The following is a 14,151-nucleotide window of genomic DNA, read 5'->3' as shown; positions in this document are numbered from 1 at the left end:
CTAACCTAAGATAAAATAAAAACAAACAGAAAACTAACCCTGCCTTACTTTTTGAGGATTTTTTTGTGCTTAATGAATGAAACCACCTCCAATATAACTGAATTTAAAAAAAAAATGCCAAAGAAATCCCTTTATTCATGTAAATTGTTGCAAAGATGTTTCACATCTCTGAACACATTATCACCACTCCTTCATGTAGTAGGTTACTGTCACAAATATAGCCATACAGAATCCATGATTAAGCAAAAAAAAATTTTTTTTTTTTTTGGGGGGGGGGGTTGGGTTGGTTTTTTTCTCCTTTTCTGTGTGTAAAAGTTAATAAATATTAAAATTTTTTGAACATTGCCAGAAATTTTTAGATCTGAAGAAATAAGGTAGGAATAATAGGGGAGGTTGAGGGTTTGTGGGAATAGCTAGCTGGGTGAGATAAAACAGGGATAACAATTTCCATAGTCCCCCCTTATATTAAAATTATTTCAAAATAAGTGGTAAGGGAAAGCTATGTGCCCTTTACATTGAGGATTAAAGGGATGATTAATTTTGTTTTTTAACTTCTTGAAAGTCTGACCCAAATACAATGTTGATTATTATTTTAATTGTAAGTTACAATTTTTTTGGAAATTACTTAATAATCAATCAAAAGCTATAAGATATTTATTTTAAGCATGGCTTCGAATCCGCTGGATTTGCACCAGTTCTAAGCCAAACTGAAAATCATGTATCGTATCGTATTATAGCCAGTTTTCTACGAATATTAAAATGAAAACCTTAATATCAACACTAGTTTTGTTAGTCCAGGCCTTCAACCCCTCGGGGCTATCAAAACTTGTTTTAATCTTTTTCATGTTAATATCTGCTGATACGATGCAATAGATTACTATTAAAATATTTTGTAATGTATATCTTAAATCCTGAATTGCAGAATGCCTTGCACATAACCAAATTCCTTTCACTCTATTTACACCAAACTATTAAGGGCATTACAACTTATAGGTAAATCCAGTATTTAACTGGTCCAACCTATTCCCCAACAAAGTTAAGCTACCAATGACAGAATAAGTTACAAGATTATTTTGGGATGATTTAAATTCTGTTAAAATTCCATATTCACAATGTAATAATTAGGGATCTATCAGAGATAAAACAATGGCTGATAATTGATGTACATACATCCTCAATAACGATACACAAAATTTCCTCTTCTGTAGATGACCATAAGTTCCCAAAGATGATAAGCCAACGAATAATAAAATAAGTGTATTAAACAGCCCCTCTCTCCCTAAGTGTTAAATTAAAATGACCAAAACAAGAGTGAGATTATAGTAAAATGATACTTTTCTTATAATAGTTGGTATGAAACAATGACTTAATCATCCTTGTTAAATTTATTAAAAACCTTAATTATTCTAATATGATTATTCTATGAGAAAAGTTAATTTAAAATATATGTACATACATATACTGTAATGTACTAGAAATAAGTTAGTATATGTTGTACATAAAGTATTGCATTTTACAGGGCATAACTTTACTATGGTGTATTTCAAATATTTTGTAAAATATTAAGATAATGTAATATTTGAAATCTTAGGAATCAAATAATTGACGTTCCACCTCAAATAAAATTGGATATAAGGGGGGTAGGGGCCCGGGGTAGTTTTTTTTTACTTTAGGTCAGATTAGGTTCAGTTATATTGAGTTTAAGTTATCCCCGTTGGGTTAGGTTACCATAGATATAGATCCATTAGTATTAGGCTCTCAAACAGGGGTAAGGCATAGGCAAAAATTATTTATCAATTTATTTAAAAAATAATTAAAACTACTATATACTACTTTATACAATAGGACAGTTTTACTTCTTGTAAATATATTTTCTAGATAAGACAATGTTGTATAAATACTAAAAATAATCAAAGCAGTGAGAGGAAAAGATTAAGAATATTCTTAAGTAAAAAGTAAATAGGTGTATTGTATACTAATCTTCCTATCTTTGTCTACATTTTCTTTGAGATTTTTACCCTATTTTTATATCTTACAGGCAATGTATCTACCTATCCATAAAACAATTGATAATTTTTCTTCCAATGCAATTGCCACTTAAAGATTAATGATTTCGTCAAGCAAGGTCCAGGAGAGCTTCCAACTGATCCAACTGAAGTTCTCAATGATTTTAAAAAAATTATCTATATGTCTAACAATTCCTTTACTATTTAATTTATTTATTAAAATATGTTTCATATACTTTTGAAATTTTCTACAAAAATTATAAATTCATACATGAATACTGTATTCGAAATTTGATCGAAGCAGTATATTTACAAGAAAGGTGTACAAAAATTCAATGAGGGAAAAGACACATATAAAGTTGCTACACATTTTTAGTAATCAGTGATTGGCAGCTGCGCGTCAGCCACTTGTAAGCCTCAGGAGACCAACCTTTTGTGATTATATATAGCATCTGGAAGTCTATACCTGACTAACACATGGCAATCCCTCTTTTTAAAAAAATTATTTTAAAGCATCCAATTGGGGTTAAATTTGAGATGACGCGCGGCTGCCGAGCCCTGATAAAAATGCACTTTATTGTGGATCATGTAAACACAATAGTTTTGATGATATTAAATGTGATCCAAGCAGTATAAACTAAATAGATTGCTCCATGTTTGTGTTTGTCTTTGGATTAAGGAAAAGAAATATTTTCAATGCAAAGTGCCCATACAAAAATGATCAAAATCAGTTAAAAATCAAGAGAGAAAATGTTTAAAATTTAAAATTAGTTAAAGAATTGTAAATGTTATTTTCTCGTAGTTTATAGAAGTCAATTCCAACAAATCAACAAAATTACCTTACAGCTCAATGTATGAAATTCTAAAATCTATTAGTAATTTAAGAATATTTGTAAACAATTGATAATTATCCTTGTGCTTTCAAAACAAGTCTAAAACTGTTTCAAAGATTCACAACCCTAATTTATGATGCTAAAAAGCTTTATTAACAACTTAAATGACAGACAAACATCCAACTTTGCTAACTGCTACATCTGCTTAACACCATATTTAAAGAAATTAAACTCTACGTAATTTTGCTAATTAATCTTTTCCAATATTCGCTGTATTGCAAGTTCACTGATGCATTCCCTCCAAGACTTTATTGATATTTTTCTGCAAACATTTTTGTCTTTTTGTTTTTGTTTTGTTTTATTTGACATTCTAGATTTCTTCAATCAATGCTGATTTTATGTTGAATTGAAATTTTACAAATTTTTACACTGTTTTGTTTATAGCGATAGCTCTGATCTTTGATCATATTCACTTTAATTTTTAAATATTGATTCTTAAGACGATTTGACATTATGTTAAAAACTAAGCATCTTTATAACTAAGTCTTAAAATATATTTCCTTATCTATAATACAAAGTAGAATGATGTCTGTCCGTCCATCTGTCTGTCTGTCCGTCCGTTCGTCCCTTAAGATCTCGGTAACCACTGAACCGATTGGATTCTACTCTTCAGGAAATATACCTACTAAACCTGTGGTGGTTTTAGGCTATTTTCTTGGGGGGTGGGACAACCCTAACCTCCCCAAAAACATAAAAATCCCCCCCCATTGTTTTTTTTTGCTGAAAAATTCCTTGTTCCTTTTTTTTTTGATCACCTCTTGGGGCAAAGCCCCTAGAGGCTAGGGGCGAAGCCGCTAGTTAAGCATAAAGCATTAAAGTACACTTTTGTTAAAGATTTCACAGAATTTTATCCTTATACTAAAGTAACAGGATGTTTGTCTGTTTGTTTGTCTGTGTGTCTGTGTGTCCCGAAGGATCTCGCTAACCGCTGAACCGATCGGGTTCTCCTTAAAGGTGTAGCTTCTCATAGGTCCCGGGAAGGTTTATAACTATTTTCTTCGGGGGTGGGACACCCCCAACCCCCCCAAAAATTATAAATACCCCAACCCCCCCCCCAATTTTTTTTTTTTTTTAATTTTTTAACTATAATTAAAAATGATAGGGGGACACCGCAACCCCCCCCCCCCCCAAAAAAAAAAAAATAATTTTCCACCCCCCAAAAATATTTTAAAAAATTATTTTTCCTTTAAAATCTAGAATAAGAAATTGGGTAAACAAATTCGACTCTCCCATCCTCAAGTGCCCCTAGAGGCCTCTAGGGGCGTAGCCTCTAGTATTATATATAAGATTTTTGGATGTTTCTTTGTATAATTGATTGTGTGATTTGATGAGGTTTGCTTTCATGGATGTTGTCATCATTATTTAATTATATCATGTATTAGAATTATGTCTGCATGTTAGAAATAAAAATTATGATGCAAATGTTATAATCCAAATATGAAAAAAAAAGATTTTCAACTTACCCTTACTTTTCCTTTCTATAAACTATCATAATAAGTATATTCCTATGTAAATAATATATTCCCAGAATAAAAAGCTATTATAAACCAATTGTGTTAAGTACATATTATTACATCAGATACTTGACATACATATTGGTGCATGTCTCGACCAATAACTCTTGTCATGTTTATAGTTTTGTACCTTATGTACTATTTGCTATAAATAGTTGTAGGTAAACATATCCTACATTATAATGTATTACATTTATATTTTCTGAAGCTAAAGGTCTTAAAAAATATTTGTCCTAATTAGGTATTCTTAACAGGAACGCTTTTTAAATATCTTGGAGGTGATTTTAGATTTTATTTCTTGACCTCCACCGCCCCCCAGAGGCTAAGGGTGAAACAAGTAGATTATATGTAACCAAAAATATAGTTGTTAGCTTGCGGCGACCGATTTAACAAAAACCTAAGTCCTTTCTTTTCCCTACTGTATAAATCTCATACATGACACCTATGAATCGTCTCAGCATGTAAAGTAAATTACATTATTAATACATTATACATAATACAAAATTGTTTTTTACACAATAAGTGCATTTAATTGAGTGTTATTTTTATATTCATCAATAAGAATAAAATCATAGGAATCATCAGGAGATATGATTATGTGTTTTTATCTACTTATGTAACTTTTGAAATTTGTTATTACATTCAGATTATTCACTTAATTTAAATAATTAATATCCAAATATAAATTATCTTCTAAAAGCAATGTAAGAGCACTTTCCTTGTAGGGTATAATTTTTTAGATATATTAATCCATATGCATCTCACGCAATTTAATTAAGTTACATAATTGATATCCATATGTTATTACATCCAAATTAATACCTAAATTATCTTTCAAGAGCCATGTCAGAAACAATCCCTTTAGGTTAAAATTTTTGAAACCCATTATGTATCACATACAATTTAATTAATTGGCATATACATATTACTATCAAAATATTATTACGTCCAAACTTTTACCTAAATTATCTTTTTAAAGTCAAGTAAGAACACTTTTCTCGTAGGGTTTAATTTTCTCCATCCATATATGCATTATGTATCTCATACAATTGTCAATTCCATTAATTTTCATGATAATTATCCATACATTATTACATCCAAATTATTACCTAAATTATCTTTTAAAAGTAATGCAAGAACACTTTCCCTTATAATTTTCTCAATCCATCTATCACTATGTATAAGATACACTTATATTAATTTATATATATTACTATCCATATGTAATTAAATCCAAATTATTACCTAAATTATCTCTAAAAAAGCCAAGTAGGAACACAGTCCCTTAAAATTTCCTCGATGCAAATATCCACTCTGTACCACATAGAATTTAAGTAATTTATATATACTACTATCTAAATGTTATAACATCCAAATTATTACCTAAGTTATCCTTCAAAAGCCAGGTGAGAACACTGTCCCTGTAGGGTATAAATTTCTCGCTGCTGCCACCTCCTTCTGCCAGCTTGGATATTACCAGGCCCAGAGTGGTCAGGGATCTAGGAAAATAAAATGATGTTAGTAAATGTTAAGATTAAATACCTTTTAACACAAATAGCACTGTAAATTTTTAAGCAGCTTGCTAATCAGTTTCATTATATGATTATTATTAATTAACAGGATGATTATCTGTGTGTGTCTCTTATACAGTGAAGCTTCTTACAAGTTAAATGTTTAACACTATTTTGGGGAGGGTACCTCCAACCTTCCTAACTTTTTGTTTACTTTTCTTATTTAGAATTAAAAGTAGATTGTTGACTTCTACCCCTTCCTTCCCTCAAGTACCCCTAGAGGCTATAACAATAAATTGACAGAAAACATGTTTATAATTTTAGTATCTATCTAAGCCTTCTATTATGCGATTCCACCTTTTCTTGCCTTACCTATTAATGTTGGAACCTTCACGCAGCCGTTCTCCAACTGCGCCTGTTTTGACCGCTCGTTCGCTGCCCGCCAAGTCAACCAGGGATATTCTGGATACCTTCTCTCCGGTAACTCCACTCACATTGTCCTGCAAACATATATTTTGTTAATCAGAATCAAATAATTTAAAACAAATGTGCATTATATTTTTTTGAATTCTGACAATCTTCTATAGGTATATATCACTTTTCAAATTTTTTTTTAGTTGAAATAATATTCTTATTCTAAACAGCGGTGTCTCTAAAAGTGTCTAGTCGAGGACAGAAATCCTCCACCTCTTTTTAGAAACAAATAGAAAATATAAGGGGGGGGGGGAGAATTTTTTCTTGTGTAACTTTAGGTTAGGTTAGATGGATACAGCATAGCACCCCAGGGTTGGCCACATAAAACTAATCTACTCTTTAATATATTTTTTTAAAGGTGGGAAGAGTTTCGTTAGTTACTTTGAAAGAAAGCACCTTTTAATCCCTTTCACATCAAATTGTTTAAGGAAAACTATTTGTTTATTTTTCACTTTTATTTAAAAGAATTACTTAAACTGCGAATTTATTTTGCGTGATGAACGTAATTTTCAAGTTTTCAAGTCTAGTGATATCATGCCAAAACTTAGAAATTCGCACAGAACTTTGCAAACTTGACAGTTAAGTTTACAAAACAAAATTTAGCACATCCATTGTCCATAAAAAGTCAGATTTGACCACTTTTATTTCATACTGTTTAGCAAGTGTAAGGGAGAAGGTTTTAGGCAACCACAACATTTTTAAAAAGGGGTATTAGCTCCTACTTTTTAACTTTTGGATCCCTTCAAATAAAATATTTAGGCGCTTCGCGACGTGGTTCAAAATCCTATTTTTTATACAAATCAGGTAAAATTTTGTCATACCACAAGAACAATGTGATTTTCTCCCCCCAATAACAATTCACAAGTTTCTTTAGTACACAATAATTTGTTCGTGGACTAACTTTGAAAATGTGTAGAGTACGCAAATATTTATTATATTTGCAAACCTATTAAACAAGGAAAATTAATTTAATTAATCAAAAATACAAAAAAGGAATAAAGGCATTTTCATTTATTATCTTTTAAAAACCTGCAAGAAATATACTGCTCTAACTGCTGAAATACTGCCACAAGTAGACCCAATACCCAAAATTTCTAGATTTTAATTTTACAAAATCAAAGCTCTCTTAATGTATCACCATAAATTAGAGTTGTTAAAAAAGGTGAAGGCCCGGTCTAACAAATTTGGTATTATTATTATGATTTTCATTTTAATAATCGTGAAAAATTGTATCATATTCGATACTATGCATGATTTTTAAGTATGAGTGATAACCGGATCTAATCTAGCGATTTAGAAGCCATACTGGTAAAAAAAAAAATATTATTTTTAACTAAAACAACAAAAGCTAAGCCACCATGTATGTTTAGTCAATTAGTAATGTTTACACTATAAGAAGATTTTCTTATGTAATAGATATTTTTTCCATGGCTCGGCAGTCGTGTTCAGTCGCAATAAAGCCTAAAATTTAATCCAGTTTGGATGATTTGAATTTTTCTAAAAAAAAGATTGCCACATTTGGGTAAGGTTTAGACTTATAGATGATTTTAAAATTTTAAAAGTTGATTTCAAGCTTACAAGCGACTGACGCACGGCTGCTGAGCCCTGATTTTTCTCCTTAGTATATGTTTATTCTTCTTGTTTATTTTGTGGTCTAAATAGAACAAAAAATACAAAGACTAACAAGGAAATTGACATCCAATGTATCTTGTACTTTTTAAAAGTAACAGTATGTCCGGCTGTTCCTCTGTGTGTCTGTACCGAGGATCTTGCTAACCACTGAACCGATACGGTTATCCTTAAGTGTAGCTTCTCATAAGCTCTGGGAAGGTTCATTAAATACCACCACCCTACCAAGAGGAATCGCCCCTAGAAGGAAATGACTATCTCAGATTTTTTTACTTTTTCTATTTAAATATAAAGCAAATTTTTATTTCTTACATGTTGCACTTAAATAAATTGCGTAATGTTTTTTTTTTGTGAAAAACATTAAATTTTGTTTTACCTTTTATTTATGCAGTTTTATTAAAAAAAATACTTTTTCTTTTAGTTGAAATTTTCTAAAATGCAATAAATTAGGAAAAAATATCTTTTTACATACCTATATAAGTTTTATAACTTGAAGTAATTCAAAAGTATTACTAAAATCTTTGACTGTATTATTCTAAGGAACTTCCTTACAATATATTTCATTGTAAAATTCGTTGTCTCAGCTCCTATTGAATATAGACGATAAATTTTCTTTGTGAAGATTCCCTACGCCAATTTTCATACAGTATATAAAAAAAACTTTGTCGGTCATGCTACTAAAGTCACATAAAATATTCATATTTGTATGCATATAAAGATTTTGAGATTTTTATTTATCATGTTCTCTCTCCTTTTCTAAACTGAATATTTTCTTTATAACTGCCTTTGCCCGTTAGTTCATCAATGATTTTTTTTGTGCTTCGTAAATTATATGTAGATAATTGTCATTATAGATAGTCTTTAGCTATTTGACTGCCAGACATCCAATTATATAAAGTAGAAAAGTTTTTTTTTTGAAGCTTAAGATCTCGGAAATTGCTGGTATGAATAAATGTACTTTTTTAGGGAGCTGTACAAATGTCTTGGGATGGTTTTAGGCCACTTTTATGACATCTTCCGCTCCGCTCTAGAGGCTAGGGGCATAGCAACTAGTATCTTATACAAATAAAAACCTGTAATATGAAATATGATTGTTACAGGACAAGTAAAGCCAACACAATGTTATGACACAATGTAATATGTTTAATAATAGTTCTAGGTAATGGCTTCAATGTTCACTGAATATGTCTTTCTAATAGAGTAATTGTAGAGTCGTCATACATGTTATGTCACTATGTCATTCATTATGTTCAAAGTACACTAAATATGTTTTCATTTATATCATTTGTAGAGTTATCATAATATTTTCCAATTCATTTTAATAATGAATAATGTTTTTATTTGCCTAACAACACTTGACAAATACAATGCTTACTTAAAAACTAGTCTTAATTTTGTCCTTTTTAAAAACTTTTAACTTTCGCAGTTTAATGAACCTAAACTACAATATCACTAAGACCACAAGAACACCTCAAAAGAGAAACTACATGAGCTCTATAGAAACAAAACTAATCTCTATTGTCTTTTTTTTAGTCTCTGCAGTATAAGTATGGTAACCAATGAGAGTAAACCTAAATTCTGGGACAAAATTGACAAAAAGCATAAGAAATTTCTTGGAGCATTTGTTGGTTTTCATTTTTTTATGGAAGGTCTTTTATTAATAAAATAATAAAATAACATATGAACTTGTATAAAGGAATTAAAGCAGTATCTGCTTTTCTTTAGGTATTACATCCAGTAATAATTTTCCAAATTAACATCATTGAATATAAGGGGGGGGGGGTTTAATTCAACCATCTCGTAATCAGTGAGCAAATGGCACTTAGAATTCGAATTTCCATCTATAATTTTGCATGAGTAATCCTTGGTAGGTCTATTTTCCCTAAATCGAACAAAAAGTTGGAAAAGTAACGGCTAACGGCTGGCGGCTCAGCTATTTTGCCATTTTCTTGATATTTATACTGCAAAAAAGTCACGAAACCTCTCTCAACATAATACTCTTTTCTACTCCAAAACGCTATCATACGGTTCTAGACGGTAGCTGTTGGTACTAGAAGTTTTAAAATTGGTTATTGCTATCATTTAACATGAATTAAACCAAAAATATGTTTTAAAAAGTCGATTCCTGCGTAATTGATGATGGATTTACCCTGAAAATAGGCAAAAAACGGCTGAACGGCTGAGCCGCTAGCCGTTACTTTTCCAACTTTTTGTTTGATTTAGGGAAAATAGACCTACCAAGGATTACTAATGCAAAAGTTCAGATCGAAATTATTCGAATTCTAAGTGTCATTTGCTCACTGATTACGAGATGGTTGCATTAACCCCCCCCCCCCTTTTAAAAATATTATTGATACATTAACATATGATGCAAGATTATTAAAGATATGAAAAATAATATTTCAACCAGTTATATCCCACTGTGTTTACTTGGTCATAAGAATTAAAGGAAATGGTTATATGGTACTTTCAGTCAAACCTTTCCTGGATTTAGCATAGTGGGGAGACGCAGAAATACCGGGATATGTACAGACAAAAATCTGACTCTGATTATGACGTAAAAAAAATAGCCAATGAGAGGCCAGTATACACTGTAATTGACCAATGGTAAAATTTATAGTGGCCTCTCATTGGCTAATTTGTTTACGTCTTAATCAGAGTAAGACACTTTTACTAGGTTCTTAGAAAAGGTTCTTACTAAAAAACATATAATAAGCCTCATATCACAGACAATTTCCCACGAATATTAAACTAAAAGTCATAAAATAAAATGCCAGTTTTGTTAGCCCGGGCTTTTTGCCCATCGGTCCTAATAAAACTGGTTTCAATCTTTATTTTTATATTATATATACGCGGAAAGCTGTCTATAAAACGATGCGAAAAAAAACTATCATTTTCTTCATTATCCTAAACCTGTATCCACATTGTTAAGAAAACTTCCTTATTTCTTTTAAAAATGAAATATTCTTCAATTTCCATTTTTTCTCCTTGTTTTAGTATGTTACGGTTAGAGTGTAAAGCATGACAAAACGTACAATTATCAACAGCATTTAATCTTTGATTTTAATTAAAAAACTTATTCAGTAAAATCATCATCCCTTTGTATAAAGTAGTAAAGTTTTTTTGTTTTTTGAAGTTAAAAATCTCGGAAATTACTGGGTCTTCAGCTGTTTTAAAAAAAGATCCTTTCTTGATCACTACGACATCACTAGCCTTCTCCTATAGGCTAGAGGCAAAGCTACGAGTTATTGTAATATGTCAATACTAATAAAAATAATGGTACAAAAGGTAATGGTAAATTTACAAAAAAAAAATGTTATATTTATAAAATGATGCTTTTGAAAAGCGTTTACTCTGATTTGGTTTAGGAGCCGAACACATGTTTGAATGCAAAATTAAAATGCAAAGCAAGGAAGCAGCTTTAATTTTATTCCTTTGGTAGTAAAGTTCAGAACTCTATTGTTACAACTTTGACTCATTAAACTCACTCTAATTCACTACATACACATTGGATACAAATAGAAGAATGACTATTTAAAAAAAAAATTAAACTTAAATTTGAAAAAATACATTACAGCTTCCTCAAAATTAGAAATATAAAAATTTCATAGATATCTTCATAAATTTGCTAAACAAATGTTGCATTAATGTAAGTCCAAACTCTTTAGTTTTATACCAAATATAAGTATTCTAAAAAAGGATTTAAATTAAATGTCAACTCCCAAAAAACAAATTTAGGATACCCTCAAAGTTTACGGAAGTACATTAGATTATTCCACCCCTCCCCCCCCCCCCCTAAACCTTTCAAACCCTCATTAACCCCCCCCCCCCCTTAAAGAAAAAGGCTTGGACATCATTGATATAGTATTCAACATTTAATTTTTTAACCAAGTGTAGAATGTTAATGATACTTTGAAAGTATAAAATTGTTGATAGCCTACTCTCTACCAGACTAATTTGATATAACCAATATCAGACTAAATCATTCTTTTAAAACCTAAACTTTCCAAACTTTTTGGAAAGTTTTTAAATTCCGACTAATTTTAATAGAGAGTTGAGGGAACAACTTTTATTGAAGTTGTCCAATTATTAGACTTTAATCATTCTTCCCCATTTTAAATTACATCATTTAAACTATTATTTATAAATATATAATATTTAAAACAAAAATGACAACATCCATTAAAGATTATCTAAAATCAGAAGGAAGGACAAACGAGCAATAACTCTTGTTAGATGGCAGAACTTAATAAGCAGAACATTAATTTGTAAGTCTAACAAAATTGCACATACATCTGTTGCAATATAAGATACATTTTTAGATGCCTCCCTTATAATATCATACCTTTTTTACATGGGAATATTTTAAAAATCAGATAAATAGAATTATATCATAATAAAAAAGTTGTAGTAAAAAAATGGGTATAGTCCCTTTCGTAACATCGCACCTTATGGGGCGATTCTTCGTATTTTTCACAGTAGCTTTTCTCCTATTTCTAGCCCCTGCGGGGGGCTCTAACCCTGCGGGGCCAATTACCTAACCCTGTGGGAAATACGACGAATCGCCCCTTATGTTACGAAAGGGACTATTCCCCAAAAAAATTAGAAAATCAGGATATCCTAAATAAACGTATTGACTTTTTAGATTATAGAATTGCTACGCTTCATAAAAGGTACCCACCTGTTATAAGAATTATCATGCAATCATCATAAAAACGCTTGGACGACTCTAACACAGTTGTCCTCAAGGCAAAAAAAGTTTGACAAAACCCACCAGAAAAACGGACTATATGGCCATCATATATACCCATTGGGGGGCCAGGAACTGATTTTCTTGAAATCATAGCTGTTCCTTCTTGGGATTTATTCCATTTTAAAGATAATAGACCGAATTCCTTAAAAAAATAAGGTTGTTTGTCACTATTTTTGTTGCTATGGTTTCAGAATAGAAAAAATCCTTATAAACCCTGAAAATCTGGCTCGGGTAGATCACAAAAAGTCATGACCTAACATTTTCCCCACATTGGTGGAAAAGTTAGAGCACCTCAAAGTTTTTTTAACAATGCCCTGGTGTATTGGTCCCGGAGGGCCTCCCAGAGGAGCTAGCAGAAATCTAAAGGTACCTGTAGAACCACAATGGCTGGCTCTAACTATGATTTAAAGTTGCCGGAGATGCTTGCTGGCCTCCTTCCTGCCTTAAAGTGGCGGCAAAATTAGCGCATCCCAAAAATGACCATTTTTTTATGTGTTTTTTGCGCGTAGCGCGGCGTGTGTGCAGGGCGCAGCCACGTGTATTCCAACTTTTTTGTAGGCCATCCCAAGCCGGTTCAGCAGATGTGCGGCCAGAGGCGGTTGGCCCAGCTGTTTGGCCGACAGCGGCCGTCAAAGGTTGCAAAAATCGTCAAAAATTGACGTTTTTGCAGATCTTTGGTGGGCCGGTGCAGCCAGGCCATTTTGCCGACCAGTTCAGGACACATATCCGCCAAAAACAGTGTGTTTAGACGGTTAGATGGTTTTGGCCGCACTGGCCCACCGAAAATCCGCAAAAACGTTGATTTTTATCAATTTTCGCGACCTTTTACGGCCGCTGTCGGCCAAACGGCTGGGCCGACCGCCTCCGGCCGCACATCTGCTGAACCGGCTTGGGATGGCCTACAAAAAAGTTGGAATACACGTGGCTGCGCCCTGCACACACGCCGCGCTATGCTCAAAAAACACATCAAAAAATGGTCATTTGTGGGATGCGCTAATTTTGCTGCCACTTAAAGGCAGGAAGGAGGCCAGCAAGCGTCTCCGGCAACTTTAAATCATAGTTAGAGCCAGCCATTGTGGTTCTATAGGTACCTTTAGATTTCTGCTAGCTCCTCTGAGAGGCCCTCTGGGGCCAATACACCAGGGCAGGGTTAAAAAAACTTTGAGGTGCTCTAACTTTTCCGCCAATGGGGGAAAAATGTTGGGTCATGACTTTTTGTGATCTACCTGAGCCAGATTTTCAGGGTTTATAAGGATTTTTTCTATTCTGAAACCATAGCAACAAAAATAGTGACAAACAACCTTATTTTTTTAAGGAATTTGGTCTATTATCTTTAAAATGGAATAAATCCCAAGAAGGAACAGCTATGAT

At 32.0% G+C, this 14,151-nt stretch overlaps 1 protein-coding gene across 1 annotated transcript in view; it reads right to left on the bottom strand.

The window, feature by feature from the left end:
- Khc-73 (Kinesin heavy chain 73) overlaps positions 1-14,151 on the bottom strand; it is a 164,533-nt gene that overhangs the window by 93,835 nt on the left and 56,547 nt on the right. Inside the window, exons 10-11 of the mRNA XM_080169918.1 lie at positions 6,297-6,424; positions 5,797-5,912 (exon numbers count right to left, since the gene is read on the bottom strand). Coding sequence (XP_080026044.1) covers positions 5,797-5,912; positions 6,297-6,424 — 244 coding nt within the window. The remainder of the gene's footprint in view (positions 1-5,796; positions 5,913-6,296; positions 6,425-14,151) is intronic.

Source organism: Acartia tonsa, chromosome 1 (genome assembly GCF_053477335.1).
Source record: "Acartia tonsa isolate MP-2025a chromosome 1, ASM5347733v1, whole genome shotgun sequence".
Lineage (NCBI taxonomy): Eukaryota > Metazoa > Arthropoda > Copepoda > Calanoida > Acartiidae > Acartia > Acartia tonsa.
The sequence above is the reverse complement of the archived record's forward strand: the minus strand, read 5'-3'. Positions and strand labels throughout refer to the sequence as shown.